The 14,063-nt window shown below is 33.5% G+C and overlaps 1 protein-coding gene across 3 annotated transcripts in view; it reads left to right on the top strand.

Annotated features, from left to right (window-relative positions):
• The window catches only part of LOC114336771 (uncharacterized), a 142,287-nt gene that overhangs the window by 95,235 nt on the left and 32,989 nt on the right, over positions 1-14,063 (top strand). For all 3 annotated transcript variants that reach the window (XM_050657528.1, XM_050657526.1, XM_050657527.1), the window contains one exon: positions 4,764-4,866. In XM_050657528.1, the coding sequence (XP_050513485.1) occupies positions 4,764-4,866 (103 nt within the window). The remainder of the gene's footprint in view (positions 1-4,763; positions 4,867-14,063) is intronic.

Below are 14,063 nucleotides of genomic sequence, written 5' to 3'. Positions count from 1 at the left end.
TTTAAGCCAAACCATCGCAATGCAATGAACCCACCTCTGAGACGCAATTCAGCGACATCTCTCGTATTACGAGGAAAACAACGAAAAGCCCCAGATGCAAAGTTTACTACCTTTTAAACAATTAGAATAATTGAAATAAAAATATAATAAACAATATTTTAAATCCAAGACTTTTCGTTAATAAACTGCTTTCTGGCTGCATCCCATTTCTCCGGATTTTACAATATATAATCACAAGAGACGACGAAAGTAGGAGAAAGCAAATAGAGGACGCTTAGGCCACGCATTTACCTTCCCTTCGTCAAGGAAAAGGACCGAAAGACAGTTTCTAAATACTCAAACTGAGTAAAAATGAAAAAGATAAAAAAGATCAAGGCAGGTTATGTTTATATTTGATTCAGAGTTGGACCACCATCTCCATATAGCTATTTCAGCATCCTTATGCCTCATCGGTGAAGCTCAGAAGTCTCAACTCTGAAGGAAATACAAACAATTCTGCCAATTTAAGCCAAACCATCGCAATGCAATGAACCCACCTCTGAGACGCAATTCAGCGACATCTCTCGTATTACGAGGAAAACAACGAAAAGCCCCAGATGCAAAGTTTACTACCTTTTAAACAATTAGAATAATTGAAATAAAAATATACTTTGCATCTGGGGCTTTTCGTTGTTTTCCTCGTAATACGAGAGATGTCGCTGAATTGCGTCTCAGAGGTGGGTTCATTGCATTGCGATGGTTTGCCTTAAATTGGCAGAATTGTGAATTGTTTGTATTTCCTTCAGAGTTGAGACTTCTGAGCTTCACCGATGAGGCATAAGGATGCTGAAATAGCTATATTGAGATGGTGGTCCAACTTTGAATCAAATATAAACATAACCTGCATTGATCTTTTTTATCTTTTTCATTTTTACTCAGTTTGAGTATTTAGAAACTGTCTTTCGGTCCTTTTCCTTGACGAAGGGAAGGTAAATGCGTGGCCTAAGCGTCCTCTATTTGCTTTCTCCTACTTTCGTCGTCTCTTGTGATTATATATTGTAAAATCCGGAGATATGGGATGCAGCCAGAAAGCAGTTTATTAACGAAAAGTCTTGGATTTAAAATATTGTTTATTATATTTTTATTTCAATTATTCTAATTGTTTAAAAGGTAGTAAACTTTGCATCTGGGGCTTTTCGTTGTTTTCCTCGTAATACGAGAGATGTCGCTGAATTGCGTCTCAGAGGTGGGTTCATTGCATTGCGATGGTTTGCCTTAAATTGGCAGAATTGTTTGTATTTCCTTCAGAGTTGAGACTTCTGAGCTTCACCGATGAGGCATAAGGATGCTGATAGCTGTATGGAGATGGTGGTCCAACTCTGAATCAAATATAAACATAACCTGCCTTGATCTTTTTTCTCTTAATATTTATTTCTTTTGAAAAAACTTGTAATTGTTGTGAAGAATAAAGGTTTTTATTGAAAATAAACAAATCTATAAGACAATCATAAATAAATAAATAAACTAACTTTTGCGCCCAAAAACGAAAATATGTCTCATGTGGGGTTATAGAACTTACAATGGGAAAAATTATTGGTCTTGAGGAGCAAGTAATGTTCTCAAGGGGTCATAGCTGTAGAGCTAGGAGTAACACAGGGCGATCTGTCAAAAGCCTATGCTAGGTAACAGGAACTAAGAAAGCTCAAAAATAAAGCAAGGGAAAGTCGCCAAAAAGCAATAACGGCTCGCCAGGATCGTTTAATTGTCCAATCAGCTGGAAGACACCCAACCATTTCTCACGTGCAGCTCCAAAGGCAGCTTTTGGAAGCTACAGGTGTAACTCTTTCAGTTGAAACCGTAAGAAGAAGAGTTTGTACCGAGAAGTATACAGCAGGAGACAGTTATGGGTTCCCGAGTTATTCAAGCAGCACAAGATTGATAACCTCAATTGGTGTCTTCACCAAAACTGGAACATTGGGAATTGACAAAATATTGATATTTTCAGAAAAAGTCAGGATTTGTGGTAAATCAGATGACCCACGAAATCGTGTACTTAGACGTCGAGGAAAACAATCAAGAACGAAAACTGTCAGATCTGTTCACAAATATACAAGAGGAAGTGTAATGTCCTCGAGAGGAATTGTGATCCAAAAAAACTCCTTCAATTTTCATCCAATCAACTTTAGCTGCTCACAGGTATATTGATAACCCGTAGTTAGGCTCTGGAGAGGTGCAACAGGAGAAAAGATTTTCTTGCATGATAATAGACCTCCACATACCATTAGAGTGACTAGAGACATCATTGAAGCAGAAGGTATCCCTTGTTTTGAGTGGCCTGCTTGCTCACCCCAGCTTAACCCTATAGAGTATTTGTGGGATATGCTTAAACGAAAAATTGGATAATCCACAAAACACCTCACGGCTAGTACAAGCTGCTCTTGAAAGATGGAGCAACTTACCACAACAAAATGTTGATAATTTCATTAGGAACGTGCCCACGCAAACTGAAGCTTGCATAAAGACTAGAGATGATAACACTGACTACCACAAAAAACAAAAACAATTTAAACATTATTCGTTTTACATTGAAATTTTGTATGCTATTGACTTTAAAACAACTAGTTTCAAATTTTTTTGTTAAATACTTTATTGTTTTATTTAATTGTTATGTACTTGTTACTAAATTGCTTTAAAATAAATATTGTTTGACTTCGTGTGTTCGTTTTTTAAATTCGCACGAAATAATAAGAAATATCAGATGATTCCATATAAGTTTGATTCTGTGTATAGTCGGAAAAATGAAAGAATACCCATGAACGATCACATCAATCACATATTTTGTCTTTGCTGTTTTTTTTTTTGAAGTTATACTTCTTTACGATCGAGAGTGAAATTTCATAATGCCTGGCGCATGCGCACACAGACAGTATGTATTTCGTTGCTAATATTTCAAGATATTATGTATGTATCAGCGCTGTCAGCGCAAATAAGTCATATTATATATCATATAAAAGGACATTAGTGTTCTTAGTAAATGTATTATTTATTATAATTTTTGTGTCTTTGGATTTGTCTTCCTCGGGAATAAGATATTTTATAATAATAGTAAGTATATTTAAAGTATTTTTGTACACTTCACTTGGTCTATTAAATTTGTCAGTATGTATGAGAAATCTTGTAACCTGTCGAAGCAAAAGGTATATAGCTCAGTGGTAGAGCGTGTGGCCGGAGATCGAGAGGTCCCGGGTTCAAATCCCGGACGATTCATATTCTTTTTCAACGAAAACATTTCGTTTATAAATTCGCAAAAGTGTGTGTTATTGCGTTGCTGCTCCTGCAATACTCAGATCAGATTTATCGATGGATTCTTATGTAGTTTTTTCTTCTGAGTCCAAATCTGAAAACGGCATTTCGATATTTCTAACCGTCTTCGAGATAATCGACCTCAAAGTCTAAAATGTGACGTCACAATCGTTTTATTTTCTGCCGACACACTACACGTCCAGCTGAAATCGTTGCTATTAATTAGGCTAGTTTTTTAATATCGATTTGTTAAGCAAAGCATAGGTTATTTACATTTGAGTTTGACACTTCGTGAATGTCAAACTAAATTTTAAATTAAGCATTAATAAAACATCAATGACATTTGATAGTGAATTTAATTATTATATAAAATAAATAAGATGTTCAAAAATACAATTTGAGTATATTATAAAAGCAATAATTTATTAACAGCTTTAAAAAGGTTTATACGAGTATACGGCCTCCCCTTTATGATAAATGGACTGTTCCATTTGCTATGAAATTAAAATATAGTCGGTTCGCTAAACTCGACACAACTGGCTAGTGATTTTAGTAGGTAATTTTTTTGTTTTTGCAAATTTTGACAAAATTACTAATTATTTAGTAATTATTAACTAATTAGTAATTTTTTTTAGCAAATTGGCAAAATTATTGACTAAAATCACTAACCAGTTGTGTCTGAGTTTAGCGAACCGACAGTATATGAAATAATATTGTTTGGTATAAAAAATTATGGTCTGATATGTGCAATTACATCATTCTAATGGAAAAAAATATTTGAAGATTTTTCTCAAATTATGGATACCAACAACATTTTCATTTATAACTCTTTTATTTTTAATTTGACGAAGAAAAGTTATTCTTCATAAAAAGCTCTTCATGTTCTAAAATTTATGATGCAAACATCATATGTAAAATTTTATTAATTTTATACGAGGTATATAAAAAATATGAATTTCGATCAAGAATAAACTACCTTTATAGTTGATAACATTTAAATTAGAATGATATAATTGCATATTAAAACATAATTATTAATTCTAAACTACTTTTCATAATAGCAATTTTCCATATTATGAATTTAAATACGTAAATAAACAAAGTTTTCGTTACGATAATGCTCGCATTTTCAGCTTGTTTTTTATATTTTTGGTATCGTTTTAATAAAACAATTTAAAAGTGGTAGGTAAAGAAAGCTAGATTAATATTTAAATAAAATACAAATAACCTGTTAAGTATATTAATTTCGTTGAAATCATAATAATAGAAGTATAACTTCTTACGTGCGCACAAAGTACACACTTTCTTTTTTTCCATAAATAACAAACAAGAGAGAGATAGATTATTAATAATCTGAATAATATGTGATTGATCATGGGTATTCTTTCATTTTTTCGACTGTATTTTATACAATCCATTATTACGTAGAAGTTGTTTTACTTCGATGTTGAGTTTATCTTTACTTAATATTTTTGTTCTAGGTCGATTACGACAAAGAGACTAAGTTCAAAGGGGTATGTAAAGGAGACAGAGTGCTCTATAATGACGGTTCACATCGGAAGTTGCCGGAACTGATAAATGAAGGTACAGTAGATTCAAAAACCGATGACTTAATTCAACCTATTTGTGAAAGTATATGTTGTAGTAAACTTTTGTTGGAATTCAAAAAGCTCCGTATATGTAAAACGAGCGACGTTCCTAAAATATCATCTAATCCGTTCTCTTTCAAGATTTCCGAAAAAGAAAAGACTGACAATAACCATAGGTTATTGTTTATAGATCGTAGTTCAGTTAATAAAGTCGCGGAAAAGATTGCTACGATTAGCACATCAGCTCCTGACAGTTTAGATATCGTGCAGCAACCAGCCATCGTTCCGGAGGTTGAAGAATTCGAGAAGACCATGGGAAAAGAAGAAGTCGCCAAAGTTTCAACTATACCTTCAGATTTACACAATCTGAATCTCAGGAAGTTCTCTCCCAGCCCCGTTATGAACTGTTTTAGCCCACATTCTCCTAATTACTCTTATTTTTCAGACAATTCTAATTTCGCTGAGAAATCAGATTCCTTCCAGGAATCTGACGATATAGATATTGAAAATAATTTAATATTAGATAACCAAGAACTTGTAGAGAAGAAAGAAGAAGCTCAAGAGAATCAAGATGTGCCAAGAAACGAAGAAGCAAGAAAAGAAGTTAACGAAGCAACTGTTTGGATCGAAATTGCTGAACAGTGCATTACTAAACCGAGTCCAAGTCTAGAAACTAATGAACCATTGGTTTGGGACAAAACTATTGATACTATTATCTCATCACAATCAGATAGACTGCAAAACCAGTCGATAATTTGGGTCAATCCCATCGAAAACACAGTTGTGACATCAGAATCCCTTCGCCAAAACGAAACCATAAACGAATCATTGATTTGGGTTAAATCTGTAGAAGACACAGTCGTATCAACTCAATCTGTCTGTGAGTCAATGATGTGGATCAAACCCATCGAAACGACAGTTGCCCCATCTCATAATGATTCTGTGGTCTGGACTAAACAATCTGAAGATTCTATTGTTACGTCTGTTTGCCAAAATCAGGCAATAAACGTCTGGGTTGAACCGATTAAAGAAACGTCCATTCCAAATTCGGTAACTTGGGTTAAAGCTGCGGATTCCACGGTTACAATCTGTCCGATAAATGAACCGAGTCATTGGGACAATCAAGTTGATAACACCATTGATAACTCTTCAACTATCTCTTCAAATGCACCAGTTTACGTTAAAGCAGCTGAAGATATAGTATGTGCAAAACAAGCAATGCCAGAATCAACTACGGAGACAACCATCACATCTGAGTCAACCAGTCGAAACCAACTAACAGACAAACCTGTCGTTTGGATTAAACCTCTCGTTGAAACAATTGATTCATCTCAAACCGTCACTTCTAGTCAGCCAATCAATGAGTCTATGGTTTGGCACGAAACAGTCGAACCTATTTGTCAAAATCAACCAAATGATCCAGTTATTTGGATTAAAACCATGGCCGAAGCAGTTGATACACCTCAAACCGTGACTTCGACTCAACCAACCACTGACTCGATGGTTTGGATCAAACCTTCCGATGAAACAGTTGTCACAACTGTTTCTCAAGCTCAACCGATCGCTTGGATAAAACCTATTGAAAACACGGTTGATACTGCTCAACATTCAAATCAATCGATGGAATGGGCCAAACCAACTGGGAAAACATCCCAAACTGTCTGTTCAAATCAGCCGATAAACGAGTCTTTGGTTTGGGCCAAATCTACAGAGGAGACAGTAGTTTCCCCGCAGCCTATTCCAGATCAAACCATGAATGAATTACTGGTATGGATCAAACCCATGAAAGATCGTACTACCGAATGTGAGTCAGCTGTAAAATCTCAACAATCCAATTGTTCGTATCAAGACGTCGAAATAAAGACAGACGCTAATAGTAACATAGAAGAATACACCAGACTTCCTCTTAAAAAACGTAAACGTTCAGTGAATAAAGGCAACGAACTAGACGAGGAGATTATAGCTCCAGAAATGATGGAGGAGATCTTAAAAAGAGCTAGAGCGGAGAAAGTTGAAAAGGTAGATATAAGTTACCCAGCCACACCGGCTATCAGTATAGCTGAAATACAAGAAACCCTCGATCCGCCACCGCGTACCTTCAAAACTCCCGCTCAAAAGAAAGAAATGCCCCCGGCTCCCATACCCACTACCTCACACCCTCAACAAAAAATCATCACCGAACAGTACAATAATCATACCTACAATAACCCTACCATAAACTATCACATGAATAATGTTCCTTATCCCTTTTTCCCGTGCCCGAGTTTGTCGTACTTTCCTTCTATCCTAGTACCCGTAAATGGTACCACTACCTTCGACGTCAATGTTATGAATACGCAGCAAGCGCATAGTGCTCAACCGATGACAACGGCGCACCAAGAACCTGCTCCGAAGGTGAAGAAAGAAAAGAGGGGAAGACGAAGAAAGAAAGATTAAATCCACTAAATTCAAAGAATATATCATTCAATTCAGTATTTGTTTTAAAGACTAGAAATAAGAACAAATCTTTTGCAGCATTTCATATTTCACTAAAGTATCGTCAGCTTATATCAATGTTTGATGTTGTTATAATCCTAAAAGGCAGGAATATAACAATTCTGATGTTTTAGCTCTTTTATATAATGTAACGTTATTTAAGTTTTTTAAAGCTTAAATTTTCTGTGGTAGAATTTCTAAGCTATAATTTTTGAAGATATCCTTTGAAGATTAATTTAATTAATAGTATTTTTAAATATATTTTTAAATTTTAAAGAGGTCAGGGAATTTATTAATAATTAAAGATTTACTCATACTGAAGCTTTATTAGATTTTTAGACGATTTTTGTCAAAATTTCCAGTCATTAATTGAATTTTTACTCTTAGTATAGAAGCTGGTTTTTCCTAGATTGTAATTCTGGTTAAAAATTTGTGTACGGAATGCTTTTTTGACGTAATTAACTTCATCTTGAGTCCCAGTTTCATCCACTCTTAATCATTTGTTCTTCATAGATGGTAATACTATTTAAAAAGTTGTGAATGTAATGCATTTTGGCCTCTTTAGATCCTCAAGCGTTTGGACTCTTATGAAATTCAATTTTTTAAGCGGCCGTCCGATATTTCATAGTAAATATTCCTAACAACACATGTGGCCACCATCTAACAGATAAGCCCCACTATCTCCTGCTTCAATAAGCATTTTGCCTTTTTTTTAACCCACTCACTGCATATGGAAGAGGATGGAACTCGCCTAGGAGCCATTTTGTTGAACGGCATCTGACTGTGAAACGTTTTAAAATGTCTGCTCTGATGGGGACAGGGATAAGATTAACTACATAGATACTGGGGGTCGAAATGGGGCTAAAGTAGAAGAAACAGACACTTATAGCGTTCTTTTGCGTACGGCGCATCAGTTGGTTGTTCGGTGAGCAAGTCGTAGGTTCGTTAGGGAGATGAGAGGGTTTTAAGAATACTAACTATCATTACCAAATAAGCAAAGGATACTTACACAGACTGGAGGACTTTCCTACTATTTAAAATACGACGCCGTTTGGAAAAAAAATCCTCCGATTCACTATTGGGTACTTACTGTACACATATCTTTACTTACGGATACCAATTGGGGTGACATTCATGTGAGATTCCTCTTTTGGGTCAAACTGGGCAACTTTTAACTTCATCCTTGGCTTCTATGCCATTTTCCTTTTTCTCTTATACTAAAACTCAATTTCAGTTGTATCAGAAATCTAGTTAATAATTTTTCAAAAGGTTTACAGAAATAAAAATAAGTACATTTTTAAAATGTTTACTAAAACCTCGGACTTTATTTTTATTTTTATTTTTTTTTTTTTGGAAAAAACATATTCTCAAAAAAATACAGACTTGACTACAGGAATGGCAAATAAAAAAACTATAACCTTTACATGACTTACAATACACAAAACTTTAAACTTTATTGGGCAGTGTATTTCAAAACAAAATTTGACCTACATATTTCAAAATTATTGGCTGTCAAATGTCATTCCATATTATTATTTAATTTACACAAAACTACCATTGTGAAAGCAATCTCTATTAAAATATTTTTAAAAAAATTACCAACTGCAAATTTTAATATCTTTTTTATATTATGAACAAGATTTACAGTACCTCCTTTTTTAAACATTTCGTTGTCACACTGGTCACATCACACTAAACCAGAACTTTCCATTCAACACGGGGGGTGGGGCAGCGGGGTTTCTTATGACGAAAACAGGCTCCTTAGACAATGGGACGGGGCAAAAACTGGAACGAAAACCAGACATCTCATCGGGAACTTCAAATAGAGGACTTCAAACATTGGACCATATTTGAATATACAGAGCACAACAAAGAAATTACGACGCCATACAGCTATGTCCACAATTCGTGGGTATCCATTTCATTGGCTTTTCACTTTACAAATCCAACAAAGGGAAGTTGATTCTTCTAACCAACTATGTACGAACAACAAAATCACTACTTAATACATTGAAACCCTTTATTAAAACAAATAACTACAATCTGCCGATAATTCAGATCAAATCAAACAATTGCGCATCCATGTCTTGGGACGCAACCTGTTCGGAGTTCCTCTCGTGATGGTCAATTTCTCTCCGCGCGGCAAATCCTTCTCCGAAAATTCTTCTGCGAACTTGCAAGCCAAATTCGTCCTTAATGCCGCAACATCTACAAGTTTGGGACCAGTCAATGCATTATTTAAAGGGGAAGTAGGTATTTTTATTCCACGCGGTATTCTTTATACATATTGTGAAACAAATTGTAATATCCAGAAGCAGGGGCGGTTGAGAACTTTTATGATAAATAAATTAGAAAAATAGATATTCTGGGAGACAGGATGTAAAACTAATGTTGGGTTTTTTCAAACGTTACAACTGAACTAAGCATATCACGCGCTGACGCGTGAATGGCACCTGACTGAAGTAACCATATCAGACAGCGAATGTCGTACTTATTAAAATGCCCAGTTGGTGATAAATAGCAGTCTGATTTTTGCATGAGAGTTTAATGGAAGTTCTGTCCGACAAAATACATGGGACATTTTGGTAGTCTGACGTTCGAAACCTGTAACCTGTTCCACAATTAAAACTTCCCCTGTTCCAGTGTTCCCATACATCAAAGTTTGTCCGACGAGACACCGTTAAGCTATTAACAAATTTTCAGCTTACTATTAGCCAACTTTTTTTTTGGTAAGCGGGATCCAGGCCTATTGACTCTTGTAACCTTTTATTTCGTATCGGATTATTCGTAGTAAGCATGCCTAACAACACACTTTTATGAATAAAATATCTTATATGACATTTCTGATGCAATAAGTCATCATACTTGATCACTATTTGTAACCAAAAGTTATATTAGAAAAACAAAAACATTATCTTTGCCACATTTCATCAAATTCCATATTTCATCGTAGGGGCAGTCTACATAGAAATATAATTTAAAACCCAAAATCATTTAATGACTGGATTTCATTTATAAAAAGACAATACGTATGAAGTGCCATAAAGTTATAGTTAATGTCAATTTGTTATTAAAAAGTTTAAAAAAACAATTTTTTTCAAATTAGTGATGAATAGCTAAATTGTCGGTGGAACTTAAGTTTTACTCCGCAAAATTTTTTTTTTATTTCAAGTCCTCTTGAATTCAGTTTTGTAGTATTTTACGAGTACTCAACAGCCTCTAAACTACTATTTTTTAAAGCTTTAAGATTTTCCTTCATTTCCAGACAGATCTTTGCCGATAAAGTGGGCTTAGACTGTGTTGTTTCGGTTCTATCTTTAAGAGATCATCTTTAGAATTTGGCTTTGTTCTAGGGCCTCAATTTTCTAGCGTCTAGAGTATTTCGTTAACTTCACTAGCACTACTACTTTTTGGTACGTGTCAAAGTGGCGTTTTCATATTGTCGTCATTGACATTGAGAACAAGAGGGACGAGATTGTAGAGGTATTAGTTTGGGTCGGACATCACTTGTTGAGACAATCGGGTCGTTTTTCGATCTCAATAGATTACTTCTCAAACTTACTTCAATCGTAGTAAACTTAAGGTCTCTACTTATTTTGAAAGACCTTTCCTGTAATAGCCAAACTCCTTCCATTCAACATTGAATATTTCCAACCGTTAGTGTTATTTAAAGTAAATCAATATACAAACAAGAAAAATAATATCCATGCCTTCTACTTTTTAGTACATTGTCGTTGAAGACAATTGTAGTATTGTTTTTTAGCTTGGCTGTCGATTGATATGAAGACGACAGACAAGGCGCATTAGTTTGTGGTAGTTTAGAAAAGTCTGCATGTTAAGATATTAATATGTTATGTCATATCTTTTGTTGAAACAATCGGGACGTTTTTTGATCTCAATGAATTCTCGTATTCACTTTGCAATTTTTCGAAACTTACTTCAGTAGAGGTTTTTCCAACAGTTATACAGGGTGATGGATTAGTGGGGTAAAACTCAATAGATCCGCTATAGTAATAGATAGGTATCAATAAAAGTTAATAACAAAAATTTTAGCCACCTTTGAGCTTCACATACAAAATTAGTTAGAATGTTACAGGGTGTTCGATAACACAGTGGCAGACCAAACTTATGTTTTTTTAAATAGAACACCCTATTTTATTTTAAATTCGAAATCCTGTTAACTTCTGCATCACAAAAATATAAAGGTTTGTTATATACAGGGTATTTACAAAGTTATAACCAATTTTATATGAAAATGGTAACAAGTTCGACTCCCTGTATAAAAATAAGCAAAACAGCAATGGTTTATTAATGCCATATTTTTTACGTATTGTCAAAATTTTCAAGAATGATTGATATTGCTAATTTTCTTTATATCAAATACGGGGTGAGTCAAAACGCAAGTACATCATTTTCTCAGTAATTTTAAATGGAACACCCTGTATTTTATATCACTATTGAAAAGTACCATTACCGTACTTTAATTTTTGAAGATATTCTTCTTTAGCGGCGAATCGATTGAGGGTAAAAATGTACATGATCCGCGCGCCTGCGCACACTGACAGTATGTAGTTCTGACAGTATGTAGTTCATTGCTAATCTTTCAAGATAGGTATGTATGTATCTGTAACCGTGCAAATAAGTCATTAAAAGAATATATTAGTGGTTTTAGGAAATGTATTATTTATTATAATTCTTGTGTTTTTGGATTTGTGTTTCCCTGTAGTAAAATAATAAAATATTGTGTAAGCATAACATTTTTACACTTTATGTCGCCGTGTTGTGTAATTATATCCGAAACTTACACGTTTATTTCTAGGGCCTCGCTGGAGTAGTGGGAAATGCGTTAGCACTGAGATTGGAAGGTTGCGGGTTCAATTCCTGGGCGATTCATATTTTTTTTATTTTTGGTTGTTTTAATAAAATTTTTTTGAAAGTGGTAGATAAGAAAGTCAGTTTGATTTTTAAATAAAATACAAATAACATTTTAAGTATGTTTACTTCGTTTAAATTACCTATTATATAATAGAAGAATATCTTCTTACGTGCGTACAAAGTACACACACATTCTTTTTTAGATAACAGTCCCTATGTCTAAATTTATTAGTTTTTTTCATTTTTCATGGATATTTTCATTTTTCAATGGACCAGTAGCGTAGCCACCCAAATCACGAAAAATAGAATACAAAGTGTATTTCGATGTGTTAATTTACAAATGCTTCTTAGAGTAAGTAGCTCATTCAATGATCGTTTTTAGGCGTGCATAAATGTGTTAGGAATTAATTTTGAACACCTTATGTAATTAAATATTAAAAATATTTTATTAAAAGTAGCTTCTAATTTTTTCAACCATGTTTTTTTTTAAATGTATTAGATACTGATAAATTATTTTTCGTTCTTATTTGTTACATTGTTACATTTACATACAAAAGTATTGTTTAATTGCCTTCACAAAATGTTATATTTTGTGTTTGTGTGTTTTTTGTAAAATGTATTACTAATTTTCTTTCTTTATTTGTTACATTTACATAAAACAGTAGTTTTGAATTGTTTCAAAAATGTTGCATGTTGTGGGTTTTTTTTTTTTTTTTTTTTTTTTTTTTTTTTTTTTTTTTTTTTTTTTTTTTTTTTTTGTAAAATGTATTACTTAATAAATTATTCTTATTTCTTTATTTGCTACATTGTTATATTGATTACCGGATTGATAATCAGTAATCGTCAATTGTCAATTCAGTCATGGCTTACTTAAAATTTAGATAAATTTAGACACTTAAAATAATGTGCTCTGAAAAATGAAAATATCTCGAAAACTAATAAATTTGGACATAGGGAATGTTATATAAAAATTAAAGTACGGTAATGTTACTTTTCAATAATGATATAAAATACAGGGTGTTCCATTTAACATTACTGAGAAAATAATATACTTGCGTTTTGTCTCACCCTGTATTTAATATAAAGAAAATTAGCAATGTCAATAATTTTTGAAAGTTTTGACTATAAATAAAAAAATATGGCAATAATAAACAATTGAAGACCCTGATGCAAGAAGGGGAAGTAACAATATGTAAATTTTACAGGAGAAGCAAAAAAAGTTTTATTTTTTAATTTAAAATTTATGTTGTTCATGAAGTAGGGCCGAACTAATACAACAGGTATAAATGATTTTGCCGCCATTCTACGGCCAAACAACAATGCTATTAAGGAAAAAGAAATTTGGTGCAATAATAGGATAAGTTTAAGCTTTTTTGTACTGTAGTTTACAGCAGGTGCAAAAAGAGGATAAGTTACATTAAAACCCATTTTCAGAAGAAATATTTTATTATTAAATGTGAACTACTTCTTAATAAAAATGAATATAAAATAAAGCAACGCAAATTTTAACAGAAAGTCTATTTCTTATATAAACAGGTATCCATTATAAACGTTTTAATAAAATATCTTGCCAATCGCGGCAAGCCACCGGTGCAATAATGGGACGGAATAACACACATAAAAATTAATTCAAAATTTGGTGCAAGAACGGGATAAGTTACACATTTCTTATACCGTTCTTGCACCAGACCATACCAGGGATAAGTAGTTTTCTCTTATAATTTCAGTATCTATTACCTGTACATCTCCTATACTTGCGCCAGGCAAGAACAGTTACTTTTCAACCTAAATAAGCACCTATCTCGCCTTGGCAGAATTTGGTACTTATCCCCTTCTTGCACC

Source organism: Diabrotica virgifera, chromosome 8 (genome assembly GCF_917563875.1).
Source record: "Diabrotica virgifera virgifera chromosome 8, PGI_DIABVI_V3a".
Taxonomy (NCBI): Eukaryota; Metazoa; Arthropoda; class Insecta; order Coleoptera; family Chrysomelidae; genus Diabrotica; species Diabrotica virgifera.
Note: the sequence above shows the minus strand (reverse complement) of the source record. Positions and strands in the feature narration are given on the sequence as shown.